The sequence below is a fragment of the Pristiophorus japonicus genome, chromosome 17 (genome assembly GCF_044704955.1).
Source record: "Pristiophorus japonicus isolate sPriJap1 chromosome 17, sPriJap1.hap1, whole genome shotgun sequence".
Taxonomy (NCBI): domain Eukaryota; kingdom Metazoa; phylum Chordata; class Chondrichthyes; family Pristiophoridae; genus Pristiophorus; species Pristiophorus japonicus.
The window spans coordinates 16593389-16613464 of NC_091993.1; the positions used below are offsets into that span (position 1 = coordinate 16593389).

A 20076-nucleotide genomic window follows, 5' to 3' on the forward strand; every position below is an offset into this window, starting at 1 on the left:
TTATGCACAGTACTGGCCGAAACTTCTTTACTCTGTGAAATCTGTTTGGTGTTGTCGCTGGTGGACATAAATGCCTGGGCTATCACTATGGCTTTACTTAGATTTGGAGTTTCTACAGTCAACAGTTTGCGAAGGATTGTCTCATGTCCAATGCCCAGTACAAAAAAGTATCTGAGCATTTGTTTTAGGAATCCCTCAAACTCACAATGTCCTGCGAGGCGCCTTAGTTTGGTGACATAGCTCGCCACTTCCTGGCCCTCCGATCGTTGACACGTGTAGAACTGCTATCTCGCCATCAAAACACTTTCCTTAGGATTTAGGTGCCCCCGGACCAGCGTACATAATTCTTCGTAGGATTTCTCTGCTGGTTTTGCCGGGGTCAGGAGATTCTTCATGAGGCCATAGGTTGTTGCCCCACAGACAGTTAGGAGGATCGCCCTTTGTTTGGTAGCATTCTCGTCCCCTTCCAGCTCGTTGGTCACGAAGTATTGGTCGAGTCTCTCCATGAAGGCATCCCAATCGTCCCCTTCTGAGAACTTCTCCAGGATACCGACTGTTCTTTGCATTTTCGAGCGGTTGTTCATTACCTCGTCAGCAATTGGTACGCTCATAATAAAGGATGAAACTGAGTACTGTGTACAATGAGCAAGTGTGACCTTGGCTCCTTTAATAAGACTCCAGAGTGCAGGTACCTCATGGGTGGCCTGTTTATATACTGTGCTCACAAGGGATACTGGGATTCCTTGGGACTCCAACAGGTGGGCCCTCTAGTGGGCAGGTGTCATGCAGATTACAAAGGGTTAAATACACAACAATCTGCTTAAAGAAAGGCTCCACTTTTTAAATCTCATTGTTTTTAAAAAGACATGTAATCTTTTGAAAACACTGAAATGTAATATTTCAAAGCCTGAACAATGTTGGCGCCAACATAGAAAACAGTAGCACATACACACCAGACTATACAAATATGGCATTTGTAACCATAAATATTTTGTAGAAACCAACACAGACACCTTTTCGGATGGCATGTAGGGGTAAATTTTGCATGTGCAAGATCCTGCTGGAGGTACGGGACTTCACAAAATTTACCTCATAGTTCTTCAAAAGTACATTAAACAACAACAGCAACAAACACCTTTAACATAGTGAAACGTCCCAAGGCGCTTCACATGAGTATTATGCGCTAAAAACTGGAATTACAAATTACTTGTACTTATTTCAAAATTACTGTTGACAAAGGAAAAAGACATACTTCCTTCCTAAAATATATTGATTCAAATACAAGAGTCATTTTTTAAAAAACACATGTAGTAACTATCAGAACTATGAAGTATCAAGTTGGCATAACATGGAACAAGCAAACTAGATTTGTATCAATGTGAATTAAATGAAGCATATTCATGCTTTAAGGCTTTAGAAATGATTACCTCGAGAGCGTGCTGGATTTTGTCTTTCTGACTTCCACCGTGAGGAAGATTGCTAGTTGAGGTACTAATGGTAGACTCTGTCATTTGTCCTCCAAAAAGACCATCTTCTGGCAATAAGGTTTCAGCCCACAGTCGGCAGACACCATCTTGACATGAAGTCAGTAGCACATTGCACACAGAACTCCTGGAGATAGAATATATTGGAATCACACACACTTCAAATTCAGTGTAGAAAGCACTCTTCTATTTTTTTGCAGTACACATTCTCAGTCACAGAGATAAAAGCAAGATTAAGAGTGGACAAGACAGTGAATTATAGTGCATGCAGAATGATATTTTGTAAGTTTAAAAAAAAACTTAGCTCTATCTAAAGACCAGCTGCATCTTGCGCTTAGATTATTTAGATTTTGAATGAAAAGGGACCCGAGGGCCTCACGTGTACAAGCAATGTCATGCTTTTGTTCAAGATTGCCTTTCAGCACTTCGGTATTCTCTCGAAATCCTCTCTAACCGCGTGAAACCATCCACAGAAATATGAAAAAGTTATACAGTATACAGGAAGTCAATGTAAACATTGCAGACAAGTGTCATTCCCAATTAAATCCAGTGATAAGATGTACAATTTGCCACTGGAACACTTTAGTCTTTTTTGTCTCCGGTACCTTTTACTTGTGCTTTCATCAATTATTTAAGGAAAGAGAGGCACATATTATTTGTGCTGAGCTTTCTACTCATTTTCTCCCATCCCAAAATAATTAACTTCTTCTTGGGTTTTAGTTCTACATATGCCAGACACCTTGTGTTCAGTTTTGGTCTTCTAATCAGAGGAAGGACGTTCTTGCTATTGAGGGAGTGCAGCAAAGGTTCACCAGACTGATTCCCGGGATGGCAGGACTGACATATGAGGAGAGGCTGGATCGACTGGGCCTGTATTCACTGGAGTTTAGAAGAATGAGAGGGGATCTCATAGAAACATGTAAAATTCTGGCAGGACTGGAACGGTTAGATACAGGAAGAATGTTGCCGATGCTGGGGAAGTCCAGAACCAGGGGTCACAGTCTAAGGATAAAGGGGTAAGCCATTTAGGACCGAGATGAGGAGAAACTTCTTCACTCAGAAAGTTGTTAACCTGTGGAATTCTCTACCGCAGAGAGTTGTTGATGCCAGTTCGTTAGATATATTCAAGAGGGAGTTAGATATTGCCCTTTCGGCTAAAGGGATCAAGGGGTATGGAGAGAAAGCAGGAAAGGGGTACTGAGGTGAATGATCAGCCATGATCTTATTGAATGATGGTGTAGACTCGAAGGGCCGAATGGCCTACTCCCGTACCTATTTTCTATGTTTCTTCCAAACCTAAATTACTATAGTTCACATGCGAGACTTCACAGTGACTTCCAGTACGTTATTCGACCAGAGGTGCCATCATAACAAAGCACAATCCTACCCTCACCTAATATCCACACAAAAAAGACATTTCTATGAAGGGTCACTGTATAGCAATCAGGAATGGAAACTGTTTTTCCCCTTAGTAAACCCAGGGAGTTGAGGCCAATTGCAGTGTCCTTAATCACCATCCTCGATGAGATAGCTAACTCTGCTTCAAACCTGGAATACCCTTCTGAACTTAATTTTTAAGATGAGGGACAGTAGCATGGGGAATGGAAGTTTTTTTTCGTTTTTCCATCCTTTATCAGCATAATGTACTTCCATGTCAAGTACAGAATAGCGCTGTGCCTCTCTCCGTTTGCTTCTGCCCCGCTCGCGCCCCACAAAGCAAGTGAAGCACGTTATTTTGCGCTCCACTTGCTCTCGGGGGTGGTAACCCCAATATCACGAGTGGGGCAGGACTTCCGCGCCTGTTCACCGCCCCCAAACAGGGCGCTACGCAATTTACCCCCCAAATGTTCAACCCTAACTGGCATTTACAGTGATGAAAGTGAGCATGTCTCTAACCTTGGCATATATTTACTAGTCTTCCGCCATGAAAATCCTGTTACTGCACGAGGATGTGCCAGGTACACAAAGGAAAAGTGTACAGCTGTAGAAGCACTTTTCTCCCCAAGAATTTCTGCACCTACAACTGCAGACTTCCAGCCAGTGGTAAGATACCATACTTTTAGAAGCGAGTCATCCTGCACATAAAAACAAAATTTACTCGTATATGGTGATATAACTAGAAATAGTAAATATCGACAAAAATTAAGCCCTTCAAATTAAAGTTAATGGTCCACAGATACAGCAAGCAACCTTATTTTTGCAGTTACACTTTTATACATTAATTTTGCTTCAACGCTTTAACATAAAATAAATGCTATTGCTCAATTAGGCAAGAATGTGCTTTTCAAAATCTTACCTTTCCTGCTGTTGCAAAGTATTCTCCATCAGGGGACCATTTCATGAGATATATGGGAATAGCAGTCCTAAATAGCAGAATGGAATATTTTAATGTTGTATGTTCAATCAGATCAGGCTTTTAATTTACTTGTTTTTTTTTTATTGGTTATGTAATTTTATCACTAGTCCAAAAGTTAATTGTGTCAACAAGAGATGGAAACATTTTTGTTTTTTGGAAACTTAATCAATCAGCGGTAGCATTCTCAGTTCTGTGTCAGAAGGTTGTGGGTTCAAGTGCCATTCTAGAGGCTTGAGCACATAATCTAGGCTGACATTTCAGTACAGTACTGAGGGAGTGCTGCATTGTCAGATGCAGCCTTTTGGATGAGACATTAAACCAAGGCCCTGTCTGTCCTATCAGGTAGATGTAAAAGAACCCATGGCTCTATTCGAAGAAGAGCAGGGGTGTTTTCTCCAGTGTCCTGACCAATATTTCTACCTCAACCAAAATCACTAAAGACAGATTATCTGCTCATTTTATATCTGTTTGTGGACATTCCCATATGCAAATTGGCTACTGCATTTCCTATATTACAACAGATACTACATTTCAAAAGTACTTCATTGCCTGTGAAGCGCTTTGGGACGTCATGCAGTCATGAAAAGTGCTATATAAATGCAAATTCATTCTTTGTTTCATAAGTATACAGATAAACATCTCAATTTTCTTCCAATATATTGTGAAGATTACAAGTTTTTAAACAATAAAGCTTCTCAATATTAAAATTGTTGCACGAAATTTACTTAAGACATCGTAATCATTACTGATTTGACTTAAAATGTCAAGTTAGTATAGTCTACTATTTTTCTCCAGAAAACATAGATCCACTTTAAATAAAACCACTAGTTGTGGGTAGTTTATGAACTCAGCAATCCTCCACAATAAACTGGCAATCGAGATATTCACTGGCTAAAAACAGAAAATGCTGGAAACACTCAGCAGATCAAGCAGCATCTGTGGAAAGAGAAACAGAGTTAACGTTTCAGGTCGATGACCTTTCGTCAGAACACTCCATTTTTCTCTCTCCACAAATGCTGCCTGACCCGCTGAGATTTCCAGCATTTTCTGTTTTTATTTCAGATTCCAACATCTGCAGTATTTTGCTATTGTATTCACTGGCTACATTTTCTAGTAAAGCATTTCCTTATTTTTTTTCCCCTCATAGAAAGGGATCCCAAGGCGACCTGCTGACACAGCCAAACCAATTAAATGAAATGTGTGACATTTACAGTGCTAGTTTTAAACAACCAAATGTTAAATAACTAACCGCAGAATGATGTCATTTGGCAGCATAATATGCTTAGATGCCAACAAAATCCAATAAAGAAAAAACTTGATTAGCAATGCAAAATACAAAGAGCCAAAATACATTCTTTGATCACATTAATCAGAGATGGTAAGTAAATGTTAAATATGTCTGATTACTGATGATGTCCTACTTTCATTTGGAGGAAGACTAAAAAGATAGAAATTGTCCTCATTGCACCCGTTTTACAGGCATACAAAGGGCACGAAGGCCAATTTCAAGGACCAACGTCATGTGCCCCAAGGACGTTTGAAAGACGTCTCACCCAATATTGAGTCGGACCATTTTTCAGGTGTTCGGCCCCTGGCTCATGCTAATGAGAGGCTCAACGACAGTTTGAGGACCCCCTCAGGAAAATTGGGCTGCCCTGAGCAGAGCAGATTTTAGGCATGGGCCACAGAGGTTTTCTAGGCATGGATGCAGCCTAGCAAGCAGCCACTACCAAAAAGTGGAATTTTATTTTTAGGTTTGATGTGGAGCCAGGAGGCATCAGAGTGCTACTTGTGGAGGAAGCTCACTTAAATAATGTTAATGAGGCCCGCGGTCCGATTTCAGGGCAGCCTCGGCCCTTCTGGTTACAGTGCATACGGAGGCCAGAATTGGAGGAGCAGAGAGATCTTGGAGGGTGACAGCGACTGATAAGTGCCTCTTGTTATTTAATAAAAAAACCTTGACCTGGCACACCCTAAGATTTCAGGCATTTCATAAATTTTGTAAAATAAAAAACTTCAGTCAAGAATTCAGAAACATAGCACAGAAGAACTCAGAGAAAGCTTGCTACACACAGAACAAATGGCAGCAGTATAAGAAGAAAAAAAATAAAGATGACTGCTAGATGAGGTACCCTTCACACAAAAGCCTTTTAAAATGATGGACATCCCTCCAATTGTCCTGGGTGGACAAACTTGCCTTACCCACTTTGCATAGAGTGCAACAAAAGAAGAATTACATTTAAAGAAAATTAGTATGTTTAGATGCTTACTTGCACTGCCAGTTACATTTCCAGTCATTTAAATCTGGCTGTAATTTGTATTCCTCAGCATGACCACTTTCTTCCTCCAGGATGTCACCAAAGGGAGGTGACCATAATTGTAGATGGTCTGTAGCGGTCAATAACTGGGTACCTGTAAAAAGAAGAAAATGACAATAAATGCAAGCCTAATTTAGCATTACAGCTGGATGACTATAGATTAGTGACTGTACTCCCGTAGCGACAAGCAGAATTTCTTTGGAGTCAAGTTGGCTCCAGGATGGCACACCTGGAACACCACCTTTTCAAGGGCAGTTTGGGATGGGCAATAAATGCTGGCCTTACCAGCGACGCCCATATCCCATGAACAAATATAACAAAAATTCAAGTCAACTCTGTGGCAGACTCACAATCGGATACCTGAACCAGGCAGGTATGCAATACTCCAAGCTAATGGGACCTGGCTAGGTAAACCCATCACTACGCTGGGATTCTTCCCACTTAACTCCAAAGAATGTGAAAGCTTCGGCCCCAACAAGTAGAGTGCTCCTATCTTGACAAGCAGTAGGTAGCTTACCAGTGCTCTGTGCTAATAAATTGCATAATTTAGCTTTTTTAACTCTAGCAGTGCCCTGGTGCAATTTTTGGGGTTCGTGAGACTTAGCTCTGCCAACTTATATGTACATTTTCTAGACTTGGGTAGCTGGGGTGTGCACTCTGTATTGGGAAAACAAAAGTTTTGCAGCTATAGAATTTGAAGTAGCTTGGATTGGAGGCTGTTTAACTGTTAAACTGCAGAGCTTCAAACCCAATATACTCTCCATCACCAAGACACCCTACTTCCACCTCTAACAGCCTGCCTTTGCCATGTGTGCGTGCAATGTCCTCTCTAGTATCTCCCTTAAAGCACCCAAAGATTATCTTTCTGAAGTCTTACATGCTTTTTTATGTAGGGTCAAGGAAAGAACAAGAAACTATTTCAAAAGTTACAAAGAAAATTTATTAACAATTTTTTTTAACCACAGTAGTTTAAGATCCAAATGTATTTTTTTATAATCATTAAAACAATCTCAAACCCAAATGAAGAGGGTGTTTCAACAACATTTTCTATTTACACAAGACTATCATTTTTAAACTGTAAAAAAGACAAAAAAATACAGCAAGTAGCGTTATTAGGACATAATTTTAACCAAACAGATTCAGTTACCTTGTGGATCCCAAGCCAAGTTGTATGCCATAGACTGAAGAAAGAACTGCCCCGTCTTTTGCCACTGATAGTTTAGGACCTGTAGTTTTAGATAGTGTTTAAAAAAATAGAATAAATATTTTAAAGCAATTTTAGTTCTGCAAGTCCATAATGTAACTACTACTCTAGAGGGAAGCCCATTATGATGCCAAGTCTAGGTGCCCTGCCATTTGATAACTACATTATTCCCCAGCAACCAATACACAAATTATGTTAAACAACAAGGATCACTGTGTTCTCTGCTCTGACACCATTGTGTTCCCTTGTTCTGACACAAAGCTATCTTGACCTTCCTCCTTCAAAAAGAGGAAATTGTAGTAGCCAGATATTCTGACAACACACCTTAGAGTGCCAGTACAGAAAGTGAGTCTCTTTGTTATTGGAAGTGAGATGATTGGAATCACCTCGGTGCCTGTATTCCAGCAATGGCCAACACTGGCCCAAGGTACACACTAGCCAATTGACATGGAAGGTTCTATATCGCATACAAATTGGTTTCAAATCCTTTAATTATATAGATCTCAAGGGCTGATTCTTGCAACTCACACCCAGATTCCATGTTGCTGTCTAAGCTTTACTCCATATCAACTGGTGCTGCAAGCCTTGGAACTCTGCTAAAATTAACAAGTTCATAAACAAGCCATTCGTCAGTATATTCCAGCCAGATAGACGTGGAGACTGATGCTAACAAGTTACCTCTCAGATCTCACAACTATGTCTGAATAGATACATTAATTGCTGGCAAAATCATGTTGGGAAATGGGCGAGTTACTTCTGATCTTTGTTGAGGAACAGATACTGAGCATAAGTTTAGGATTTGGGCATCTCTCTGCAGTCTTCATAGTATTAATACAAATGTAGCATGACAAACCAAGTCATTGATTCGGGCCTCTTTATGCTCAATTGTCACTAGTACTAGTAGATCTCCCATAGCATGTCAGAGGACGCAGTGATACAAGCTAACATGTTTACATTATAACTAATTACTTAGAAATTTTCAATGTTAAATGTTAACATAAAAAGCAGTGACCAGAATTCATGACAAGATGAGGTGAAGCTTATGGACAGGAAATGCCGCAAAGAGTTTTAAATATAAGTAATTGATCTCCTACAGGAGCTATGGGGAGTAAACTCGAAATGTGGTCTTCAAGTAACAAGGGGTGAAAAGGTGAGGGAAAATTTAGTCCCCATTTTAAAGTCATACATTATATCCTTAGTTTTATAAAATACTTTGACAAAACTTAGGGCAATTTAGGAAGCAGAGAAGTAGAGGTCGTTACAGCACAGAAGTTTCTCTGTCATACAAGTGGAGGAGCTGGGAGACAATACCAAGGCTCTAAAGCAACGTCACTGGCAACAAGGTTAATTACATTGCGAAAATTTTAAATAGGCAGTTTGCATTATAAATATAGACATAGAAATTTATAACTGAAAAAGTTGACAGGAAGTGCACTCAGGTGCAAGAGTTCTAATGGCCCGGATTTGTGGTAATAATAAGAATGTAACTCGTCCAACTCCAACATGATTTTGCCTGCAATTAATGTATCTATTCAGGCCTAGCAATGAGATCTGAGAGGTCACATTGTTAGCACCAGTCTCTGCATCTATCTGGCTGAATATACTGCACTTCTGGTGACTAATGGCTTGTTTTTGAGCTCATTATAATTTTAGCAGAGTTCCAAGGCTCACCGTTATTATGGGGTAAATCGGACAGTGACGTCTGGCGTCCACACATGAGCTGTTAACCGCGGAAATCCGGAAGTTGCTGTCAGAGATACCCTGTTCCTCCACGGAATGCGCTGTTGCAGTCTTTGCCGATCGACTTGGCATTGAAATGACTGCAACAGTGTGAAATTGCTGTACTTGCCCACTAATTCTACACTAAAAACAGCTGAAAAAGTTAGAGCTGGGGCATTCAGGAGTGAGTTTTTAATGGCGTGATAAGGAATCATTACTGCTGAATAACCTCTCTAGCCCTGAAAATGTAATTTTCCAAGTTTGGAGTCTCATTCCCTCAGAAGAAAATTAGTGTTGGAGATTATTTTTTGTATTTAAATTTAAACTAATTTTTTTTAACTTTTATTATCTGTCTCTTATCTCTCCCTTAATCCCATCTGTACTTCCTAATTTTTAATTCGCTTTCTGCACATCATTTAAATCTAATTTATATTTTCCGTTTTTTACATCCTAGTTTGGAATCTGCGTGTCTCAGTGAGGATTCTTCAATCTGATTGGTTGAAGAGCTACGCCCACAGATGCCACAGATCCCCTGTAGAGGACGCCGTGCTGGAAACAACTAAGCCAGTGAAAACTCTGGGGAGCTGTCAGCGAGGTGAATGGCAAATGTTGTTCCTTCACCGCTGATAGCAAAATCCAGGCCAATATATTTTATCGATGGGATCAGAAGTACTTTTGGACTGGCTAGATTATTTTTTGACAAATTCTTTGTTCTCCATTTTAGTAAATTTACAGGCAGGTATTTAAAAATTGTCTTGTGGCTATTCTTCAAAACAGCAACATAAGTATCAAGGATGAGGAAATTCTGTTCAGTCCATCTCTTCAGTACATTAATTCTCATATTGCACTTTGATTGCATTTTAGCTGGGGCAGTTTCCAGATCATTTTAACCAAGAATGATCTGCTTAGTCAGGAAAAGGTTTCTATCTGAAATTGATTAAACTGTCATATTGCAGAAATATAGTATGCTGCTGTAATTCTACCCTTATACTGGCTTTGTTAGTGGCACTCATGAAACTACATAAATTACATAAATGCGGAATACCACTAATGCCAACTGCCATGCATATTAAAAGAGGACATACCTATACCGCATGGATGAATTACAACAATTGTACATTCCTGTCTGGCGTAAAAATAAAAAAGGGAAGGTGGCTCAACCGTGGCTATCTAGGGAAATCAGGGATAGTATTAAAGCCAAGGAAATGGCATACAAATTGGCCAGAAATAGCAGCGAACCTGGGGACTGGGAGAAATTTAGAACTCAGCAGAGGAGGACAAAGGGTTTGATTTGGGCAGGGAAAATGGAGTACGAGAAGAAGCTTGCAGGGAACATTAAGGCGGATTGCAAAAGTTTCTATAGGTATGTAAAGAGAAAAAGGTTAGTAAAGACAAACGTAGGTCCCCTGCAGTCGGAATCAGGGGAAGTCATAACGGGGAACAAAGAAATGGCGGACCAATTGAACAAGTACTTTGGTTCAGTATTCACTAAGGAGGACACAAACAACCTTCCGGATATAAAAGTGGTCAGAGGGTCTATTAAGGAGGAGGAACTGAGGGAAATCTTTATTAGTCGGGAAATTGTGTTGGGGAAATTGATGGGATTGAAGGCCGATAAATCCCCAGGGCCTGATGGACTGCATCCCAGAGTACTTAAGGAGGTGGCCTTGGAAATAGCGGATGCATTGACAGTCATTTTCCAACATTCCATTGACTCTGGATCAGTTCCTATCGAGTGGAGGGTAGCCAATGTAACCCCACTTTTTAAAAAAGGAGGGAGAGAGAAAGCAGGGAATTATAGACCGGTCAGCCTGACCTCAGTAGTGGGTAAAATGATGGAATCAATTATTAAGGATATCATAGCAGCGCATTTGGAAAATGGTGACATGATAGGTCCAAGTCAGCATGGATTTGTGAAAGGGAGATCATGCTTGACAAATCTTCTGGAATTTTTTGAGGATGTTTCCAATAAAGTGGACAAAGGAGTACCAGTTGATGTGGTATATTTGGACTTTCAGAAGGCTTTCGACAAGGTCCCACACAGGAGATTAATGTGCAAAGTTAAAGCACATGGGATTGGGGGTAGTGTGCTGACGTGGATTGAGAACTGGTTGTCAGACAGGAAGCAAAGAGTAGGAGTAAATGGGTACTTTTCGGAATGGCAGGCAGTGACTAGTGGGGTACCGCAGGGTTCTGTGCTGGGGCCCCAGCTGTTTACATTGTACATTAATGATTTAGACGAGGGGATTAAATGTAGTATCTCCAAATTTGCGGATGACACTAAGTTGGGTGGCAGTGTGAGCTGCGAGGAGGATGCTATGAGGCTACAGAGTGACTTGGATAGGTTAGGTGAGTGGGCAAATGCGTGGCAGATGAAGTATAATGTGGATAAATGTGAGGTTATCCACTTTGGTGGTAAAAACAGAGAGACAGACTATTATCTGAATGGTGACAGATTAGGAAAAGGGAAGGTGCAACGAGACCTGGGTGTCATGGTACATCAGTCATTGAAGGTTGGCATGCAGGTACAGCAGGCGGTTAAGAAAGCAAATGGCATGTTGGCCTTCATAGCGAGGGGATTTGAGTACAGGGGCAGGGAGGTGTTGCTACAGTTGTACAGGGCCTTGGTGAGGCCACACCTGGAGTATTGTGTACAGTTTTGGTCTCCTAACTTGAGGAAGGACATTCTTGCTATTGAGGGAGTGCAGCGAAGATTCACCAGACTGATTCCCGGGATGGTGGGACTGACCTATCAAGAAAGACTGGATCAACTGGGCTTGTATTCACTGGAGTTCAGAAGAGTGAGAGGGGACCTCATAGAAACGTTTAAAATTCTGACGGGTTTGGACAGGTTGGATGCAGGAAGAATGTTCCCAATGTTGGGGAAGTCCAGAACCAGGGGTCACAGTCTAAGGATAAGGGGTAAGCCATTTAGGACCGAGATAAGGAGAAACTTCTTCACCCAGAGAGTGGTGAATCTGTGGAATTCTCTACCACAGAAAGTAGTTGAGGCCAATTCACTAAATATATTCAAAAGGGAGTTAGATGAAGTCCTTACTACTCGGGGGATCAAGGGGTATGGCGTGAAAGCAGGAAGTGGGTACTGAAGTTTCATGTTCAGCCATGAACTCATTGAATGGCGGTGCAGGCTAGAAGGGCTGAATGGCCTGCTCCTGCACCTATTTTCTATGTTTCTATGTTTCTATGTTTATACTAGCTTCATCTAAAATCATCACAGCACAGGAAATTGGCACAGCTACTAATTGGGGGCATCAGCACAGCAGATTATCTTTCAATTATCTTTCTCCCATTATTGAGGGAAGAGAAATGTAGAAATAACTGCTGAATGCTTTTGTACCGAGCTTGGTTCCATCGGTTTTGCAGGAATGTCTGACTTTTCTCAGTGTAGGTTTGACCATTATTGGTGCACTGGCACAAGTATGAAGCTCTGCTGGCTGTTAATTCCTCTGATACTGTACCAGCTTGTTGGCTAGAGGTTACCTGCTTTGCAGCAAGGGTGAAATATTTCACTGTGGGATTTTAAAAAAAATGAAGTTTACTACAGGCCCTCTTTAAAACTAAAGAGCATAAGAAATAGCAGGAGTAGTCCACCTGGCCCCTCGAGCCTGCTCCGCCATTTAATAAGATCTGATCATGGACTCAGCTCCACTTCCCTGCCCGCTCCCCATAACCTTTTATTCCCTTATCACTCAAAAATCTATCTATCTCCGTCTTAAATATATTCAATAACCCAGCCGTACATCTCTCTAGGGCAGCGAATTCCACAGATTTACAACCCTCAGAAGAAATTTCTCCTCATCTCAGTTTTAAATGGGCGGCCCCTTATTCTGAGACTATGTCCCCTAGTTTCAGTTTCCCCTATGAGTGGAAATATCCTCTCTGCATCCACCGTGGCAAGCCGCCTCATTATCTTATATGTTTCAATAAGATCACCTCTCATTCTTCTGAACTCCAATGAGTATAGGCCCAACCTACTCAACCTATCTTCATAAGTCAACCCCCACATCTCTGGAATCAACCTAGTGATCCTTCTCTGAACAGCCTTCAATGCAAGTATATCCTTCCTTAAATACAGAGACCAAAACTGTACTCCAGGTGTGACCTCACCAATACCCTGTACAGTTGTAGCAGGACTTCTCTGCTTTTATTCTATCCCCCTTGCAATAAAGGCCAACATTCCATTTGCCTTCCTGATTACTTGCTGTACCTGCAGACTAACTTTTGTGTTTCATGCACAAGGACCCCCAGGTCGCTCTGCATTGCAGCACTTTGCAATTTTTCTCCATTTAAATTATAATTTGCTTTTCTATTTTTCTGACAAAGTGGATAACCTCACATTTTACCACATTATACTCCATCTGCCAAATTTTTGCCCACTCACTTAGCCTATCTATATCCCTTTGCAGATTTTGTGTGTCCTCCTCACAATTTGCTTTCCAACCCAGCTTTGTATCATCAGCAAACTTGACTACATTACACTCGGTCTCTTCATCCAAGTCATTAATATAGATTGTAAATAGTTGAGGACCCAGCACCGATCCCTGCGGCACCCCACTAGTTACTGTTTGCCAACCGGAAAATGACCCATTATCCAGGGACTCTGTTTTCTGCTAGTCAGCCAATCCTCTATCCATGCTAATATATTACCCCCAACCCATTACTTTTATCTTGTGCAATAACCTTTTATGTGGCACCTTATCGAATGCCTTCTGGAAATCCAAATACACCACATCCATTGGTTTCCCCCTTATCCACCCTGCTCGTTACATCCTCAAAGAACTGCAGCAAATTTGTCAAACATGATTTCCCTTTCATAAAACCATGCTGACTCTGCTTGATTGAATTATGCTTTTCCAAATGTCCCACTACTGCTTTCTTAATAATGGATTCCAGCATTTTCCCAACGACAGATATTAGGCTAACTGGTCTATAGTTTCCAGTTTTTTGTCTACTTGCTTTTTTAAATAGGGGCGTTACATTTGCGGTTTTCCGCCTGCATGACTGCAGATTTTGATTGAGGGGAATTTTGTCTGAACTCAACTCAACAAATCTCTTTCTCCAAGGTTTCTTGGAAGGTTCCTCTTCTGGGAGTTGGTAAGAGGAAGAGGTTTGTGTGGTCTTGGCATGCTTCTCAGTTATCCATGATGAAACTATGATTTCCCCATTCTAGAGCAGATTTTTTTTAAGCAGCAAAGGCTCGGACTTCTATCATTTTGGACAAGAGCAGAACTCAAAGGATGCAAAGACCTTCCAGTGGTGACTTAAATTTAGATACCAGTATTTAGAGAAATAAATTGAGTAACATAACTGGTCTAAATCAAAACATAACCTTAAAACAGAGTGGAACTGCTTATTTTGTGTATAATAAAGTTCTAGCTGAAAAATGTATGATTTCCTCTATTTTCCAATCTTGCCACATAAATAAGTGAAGAAAATATAGTTTACGATATTGTCGATAATTTACAACTACAGTCTAAGTTTACAGAAAGTTATGATATTAGCATCATCCTTAATGAAAATTAACAAAGGATTGCATTATAATATTTTTTTTAAATAAAAGCTGGAGTAAGTGGTGAATACTCACAAGTTTTCTTTTGTAATGGCTTACAGGTACTGGCTCAAAAATGCAAACTGTGTTCCCATAAGAAGCAGCAATCTAAAAATGACACAATTATAAGGTATTTATTCACTGATCTCATATGGGCCTATAGTCACGTGTACAATATAGTAGTCACAGGAGTGGTCAGTGCGTCCTCGACCAGGCCAACATCCTCAGTAGTGAAGCACTGACCACACTCAATCAGCTCCATTGGGCGGGCCACACTGTTCGCATGCCAGACACGAGACTCCCAAAACAAGCACTCTACTCAGAACTCCTTCATGGCAAATGAGCCAAAGGTGGGCAGAAGAAATGTTTCAAGGGCACCCTCAAAGCCTCCCTGATAAAGTACAACTTCCCACCGACACCTGGGAGTCCCTGGACAAAGACCACCCTAAGTGGAGGAAGTGCATCTGGGAGGACGCTGAGCACCGAGCCTCATCGGCGAGAGCATGCAGAAATCAAGCGCAGGCAGCGGAAAAAGCGTGTGGCAATCTAGTCCCACCCACCCTTTACCTCAACGACTATTTGTCCCACCTGTGATGGGGACTGTGGTTCTCATATTGGACTGTTCAGTCACCCAAGGACTTTTTTTTTTTTAAAAAGAGTGGAAGCAAGTCTTCATTGATTCCGAGAGACTGCCTATGGTTGACTGACTGATACTAGTCACACCAATTCCCTGCAATAAAATTCAATTTTACTTCAGTGGGCATCAAGTTACGCAATATCACTGCGGTTTAACTTGTGATATAGTCACATGTGTTTGAAATTGAACTACTTTCAATCTGATTTGTTGCACTGAATAGTAACTATTTCATTCAGAGATTTTAAAAAATCAACACCAACTACTTTGTGTAGGTTCTTCAGTCACACTGACGGGAGATGTCTCCTGATCAGTTATACAACAGACAACATCTGCTGGAAGGCATTAACTGGAGACCAAGTATGAGAGCACATGCTCTTTATCCATGGATTTGTATTTACCTTGATATATTTGCAGCATTGCAACCCAAAGAACAGAAGAACATAAGAAATAGGAACAGGGTTAGGCCATACGACCCCTTGAGCCTGCTCCGCCATTCAATAAGATCATGGCTGATCTGATCATGGACTCAGCTCCACCTCCCTGCCCGCTCCCCATAACCCTTAGCCCTTAGCCCTTTATCGTTTAAGAAACTGTCTATTTCTGTCTTAAATTTATTCAATGTCCCAGCTTCCACAGCTATGAGGCAGCGAATTCCACAGATCCACAACCCTCAGAAGAAATTTTTCCTCATCTCAGAATAAGGGGCCACCCATTTAAAACTAAGATCATGCCCTCTAGTTCTAGTCTCCCCTATCAATGGAAACGTCCTCTCTGCATCCACCTTGTCAAGCCCCCACATTATCTTAGATGTTTCGATAAGATCACCTCTCATTCTTCTGAATTCCAATGAGTAGAGGCTCAACCAACTCAACCTTTCCTCATAAGTCAACCCCCTCATCTCCGGAATCAACCTAGTGAATCTTCTCTGAACTGCCTCCAAAGCAAGTATATCCTTTCGTAAATATGGAAACCAAAACTGCACGCAGTATTCCAGATGTGGCCTCACCAATACCCTGTATAACTGTGGCAAGACTTCCCTGCTTTTATACTCCATCCCCTTTGCAATAAAGGCTAAGATACCATTGGCCTTCCTGATCACTTGAGATAAAATAGCATTAAATATTTCTCAGATAAAGCACAATCATAAAATAGCCATAATGAACAAAGTTTAAATGTATTATGCACTGCAGTTGTCGCATCCAGAACAGTTTTTGACAAGGTAAAACAAAATGCTAAAATCCCAAAATATGACATAAGTTTCCATCAATACATTACTGGGAGTAATCAAATAAAAATATCATACCCTGCCTTGCTGAAGGGAGCATTCCACACAGCCAACTTGGATGTTTCCATGTTTAGCACCTGGGATGATCTGAACACATTCAAAGTCACTTCCAAGAATCACTATGTCGCATCCTGAAGCGTATGCCTAGCAAAGCAGAAATCACAACAAACAATTAATTAACCTCACAAACATTTTCCAGCTAAAGTAAAGCTTCATGAGATCACGGAGGTGTGTGGGGGGCCTGACCCATCCACCTCCATGGCACGAACCTGGTATTGCAGTACTTCCAGGAACGGTGCAGTGGCTCTCGGCCTTTTGGCTAAGAGCATTGGCGCAGAGTGATCCTTGATGTGTGCAAGGTGACCTCTGGCGTTTGTGATTTGACAAAGAATTGGAAAGATTGGCAACGAAAATTTAAGGGAGAAGCTACAGTTGAATAAAGAAAATTAATTTAACAACAGGAAACAGATTGCCATAAATGATAACTGACTTCCATTTCATAATAGCAAATCACATTCAGTATTTACAAAACTTCCAAAAAATTCAACTATATTAGATACATTTCTGAACATTGTTATTGGACTCTCACACATTATGGTGTTGCTCATGGATAAAAATAGCTTCTCTCTTCCTGCAACTTCTTTCTCAATTTCTTCTATTTCTTTGGGCCCTTTGGTTTGTCTCTCACGGTTTGTCTCTCATGTTTTCTTCTTTCTATCTTTCTCCAGCTTTCACACAATTTCTCTAATTCATCTCTCTGTTATAACTATTTTACTCTCATTTTTTCTATGACTCTACCCTTCTATGTGCCTAATCTCGTTTGGCCCAGAATTTCCAGTCAGGGTGACGGCAAACTGGCTGCCTTCGCCATCATTCCGCCTTTGAAACTGACCGCAACTTTGGGATTTGGCGCATGCAAAAACCCTTAAGTTGCGGTCTGTCATTGACAGCTCTGAAACAGGCTGGTTTCATTGGGCCCAAGTTTCGGAGGTGCGCCGACTTTCTAGACTAAAAAGGGCGCTGAAAAGTTACCTTCCAATTCTCCTCGCTCCTCACGATGTCTTTGGCCTCAGCGTAGCGCAGCACACCCAGTGGGAGGGCGGAGCCATGTCCCGGCACTGAAAACAGTGCCGGGACCTCTGCACATGCGCGCTCGAGTGTGTGCGCATGTGCAGTAGCTCCTCGCAGCCCGAATCTCTGCGACGCTCCACAGGCTGTGTGGGAAGGGCCCGAAGCACGCCGCCCCTAGCCCTGGCTAAATGGGCTCCCTCATCAGCGGCCTGCTGCCTCCATAAGGTAGGACTTCTATTTTTTATTTGTTATTTATTGATTGATTGATTGCTTATTACTTTGGTCTTGGTGCTTTAGATGTAGGGTTCCTTCTATTTTTTATTTGTTAATTAATTGCTTATTACTTTTTGTGCTTTATTTAGTGCTTTGCAAGTCTTGGTGCTAGGTGCAGTTCCTCTCAGCTTCCTTGTATGCTTTATTTGTTATTGAATGCTTATTTTTGTGCTTTGTTTATGGCTTGGTGCTTTAAATATACTGCTTTGTTTAGTGCTTGGTGCTTAAAATGTATTTATGCTTCTTTAATGTTGTTGTGAAGGTGTTTATTGCTTTGCAAGGTCCTCTCACTTCCCTTCCCCCCGCCATCTCTGGCTACCTGCGCTGATTTCTTAGCTCACCGCAAGGTTTTTCTGTGCGGACACAAGTGGCCACATACGCTGGCCTAAGTTAGTATGGAGTAACTTTTAGCTGTCTAAACTTGCTTAAATGGCCAAAACAGGCGTAAGTGAGTAGTAACGGCCCCTTTTGAAAAAAAAACTAACTCACTTACACTGGAGCAAATTAAATGGGCAGAATTGCGATTTTTAAAGATACTCCAAAAAAAATCTAGTTGCTCAAAAAAAAAACTGGACAAACTTGGGCCCACTGACAGTGCACCTGAGTGCCAATAATGATTCTCTTTGATATTGGAAGGGAGATGATTGGGAGCATCTTGGTATTTGTCTTGTAGACTTATCTAGCTTCCCCTTAAATGCATCCATGTTATTTGTCTCACCTACTCCAAGTGGTAGTGCATTCCACATTCTTGCCAGTCTTTGGGTAAAAAGATTTCTCCTGAATTCCCGATTGGATTTATCAGTGAAAATCTTATATTTATGACCTCTAGTCTTAGACTCCCCACAAATGGAAACATTTTCTCTACAACTACCCTATCAAACCCTTTCAATATCTTAAGAAATCTATCAGGTCACCCCTCAGCCTTCTCTTTTTAAAAAAAAAGAGTAAAGAGCCCCAGCCTGTTCAGCCTTTCCTGATAAATGTATCCTCTCAGTTCTGCTATCATCTTTGTCGCACCTTCACCAATGCCTCTATATCCTTTTTATAATATGGAGACCAGAACGCACAGTACTCCAAATGTGGTCTAACCAAGGTTCTATACAAGGTTAACATAACTTCGGCAAAATACTGCAGACGCTGGAAATCGGAAATAAAAATAGAAAATGCTGGAAATACTCAGGTCACCTGCTGAGTAGTTCCAGCATTTTCTATTTATATGTAACATAAATTCTCTGCTTTTCACTTCAACCCCCTGGAAATAAACCCCAGTGCTTGGTTTGTATTTTTAATGGCCTTATTTATTATTCATCCTAGTTGCCCTGATGCAACTCAGTTGCTTGCTAGGCCACTTAAGGCAGCAATTAAGACTCAACCATATTGGTGTCGGACTGGAGTCACGTATTAGCCAGATTGTAAAAGGACAGCAGGTTTCCGTCCCTAAAATGATATTAGTGAACCAGTTGAGTTTTATGACAAACCGACAGCTTCATGGTCATTTTTACTGATATCAGGCTTTTATTTCCAATTTTTTTTAAAGCTTTTTCAAATTGTCAAACTATCATGATGCGATTTGGATCCACATTCTCTGGATTGTTAGTCCAATCCTCTGTTTCATGACAAATTTCTGAATAGCTCTGCAATATTTTGTTTTAACATATAAGTTTGTTAAAACAACATTTTCCAGTTTCTCAGAAATAATAGTAACAGCATTTGCCTAGTACGTAGCCACACCCATTGAGGCACCCCACCTAGATCAAGCTTAGATTTCCAGGAATTGAGGATAAGACACCTTATCAAGCACCAACAGATGCAGGGTTCCCCACCCTGAACTGAATTATGCCAGATACAAATAAGGTTCCAAACTGGGCTCATCAAGAAAGCAGATTGATGAAGTGCTGCTTTTTTATCACCTTCTTTAGGGAATAAGACTGAGTTACATAGGGCTCAGAATTGCCCAGTAGTTGCTCCGTTTTTTTGGGAGCAACTTGATTTTTCTGGAATATCTTAAAAAATCTCCATTTTGCACTTTCAATTTGCGTCAGTGTAAGTGAGTTAGGATTGTTTTTTTTTTTAAGTTTAGTTTTTTTCAAAAAGGGGTGTTACCAGCCACCTACGTCCGTTTTGGCCATTTAGGCCACTTTGGCCAGCTAATAGTTACTC

At 41.0% G+C, this 20076-nt stretch overlaps 1 protein-coding gene across 4 annotated transcripts in view; it reads right to left on the reverse strand.

Annotated features, from left to right (window-relative positions):
- The window catches only part of dmxl2 (Dmx-like 2), a 165612-nt gene that overhangs the window by 125620 nt on the left and 19916 nt on the right, over positions 1-20076 (reverse strand). For 3 of the 4 annotated variants that reach the window (XM_070858428.1, XM_070858431.1, XM_070858430.1), the window contains exons 2-8: positions 16591-16716; positions 14687-14758; positions 7306-7384; positions 6111-6252; positions 3781-3847; positions 3381-3559; positions 1428-1611 (exon numbers count right to left, since the gene is read on the reverse strand). In XM_070858428.1, coding sequence (XP_070714529.1) covers positions 1428-1611; positions 3381-3559; positions 3781-3847; positions 6111-6252; positions 7306-7384; positions 14687-14758; positions 16591-16716 — 849 coding nt within the window. Of the gene's footprint in view, positions 1-1427; positions 1612-3380; positions 3560-3780; positions 3848-6110; positions 6253-7305; positions 7385-12439; positions 12606-14686; positions 14759-16590; positions 16717-20076 lie in introns of those variants that run through there. The other variant, XM_070858429.1, reaches the window with a different exon arrangement.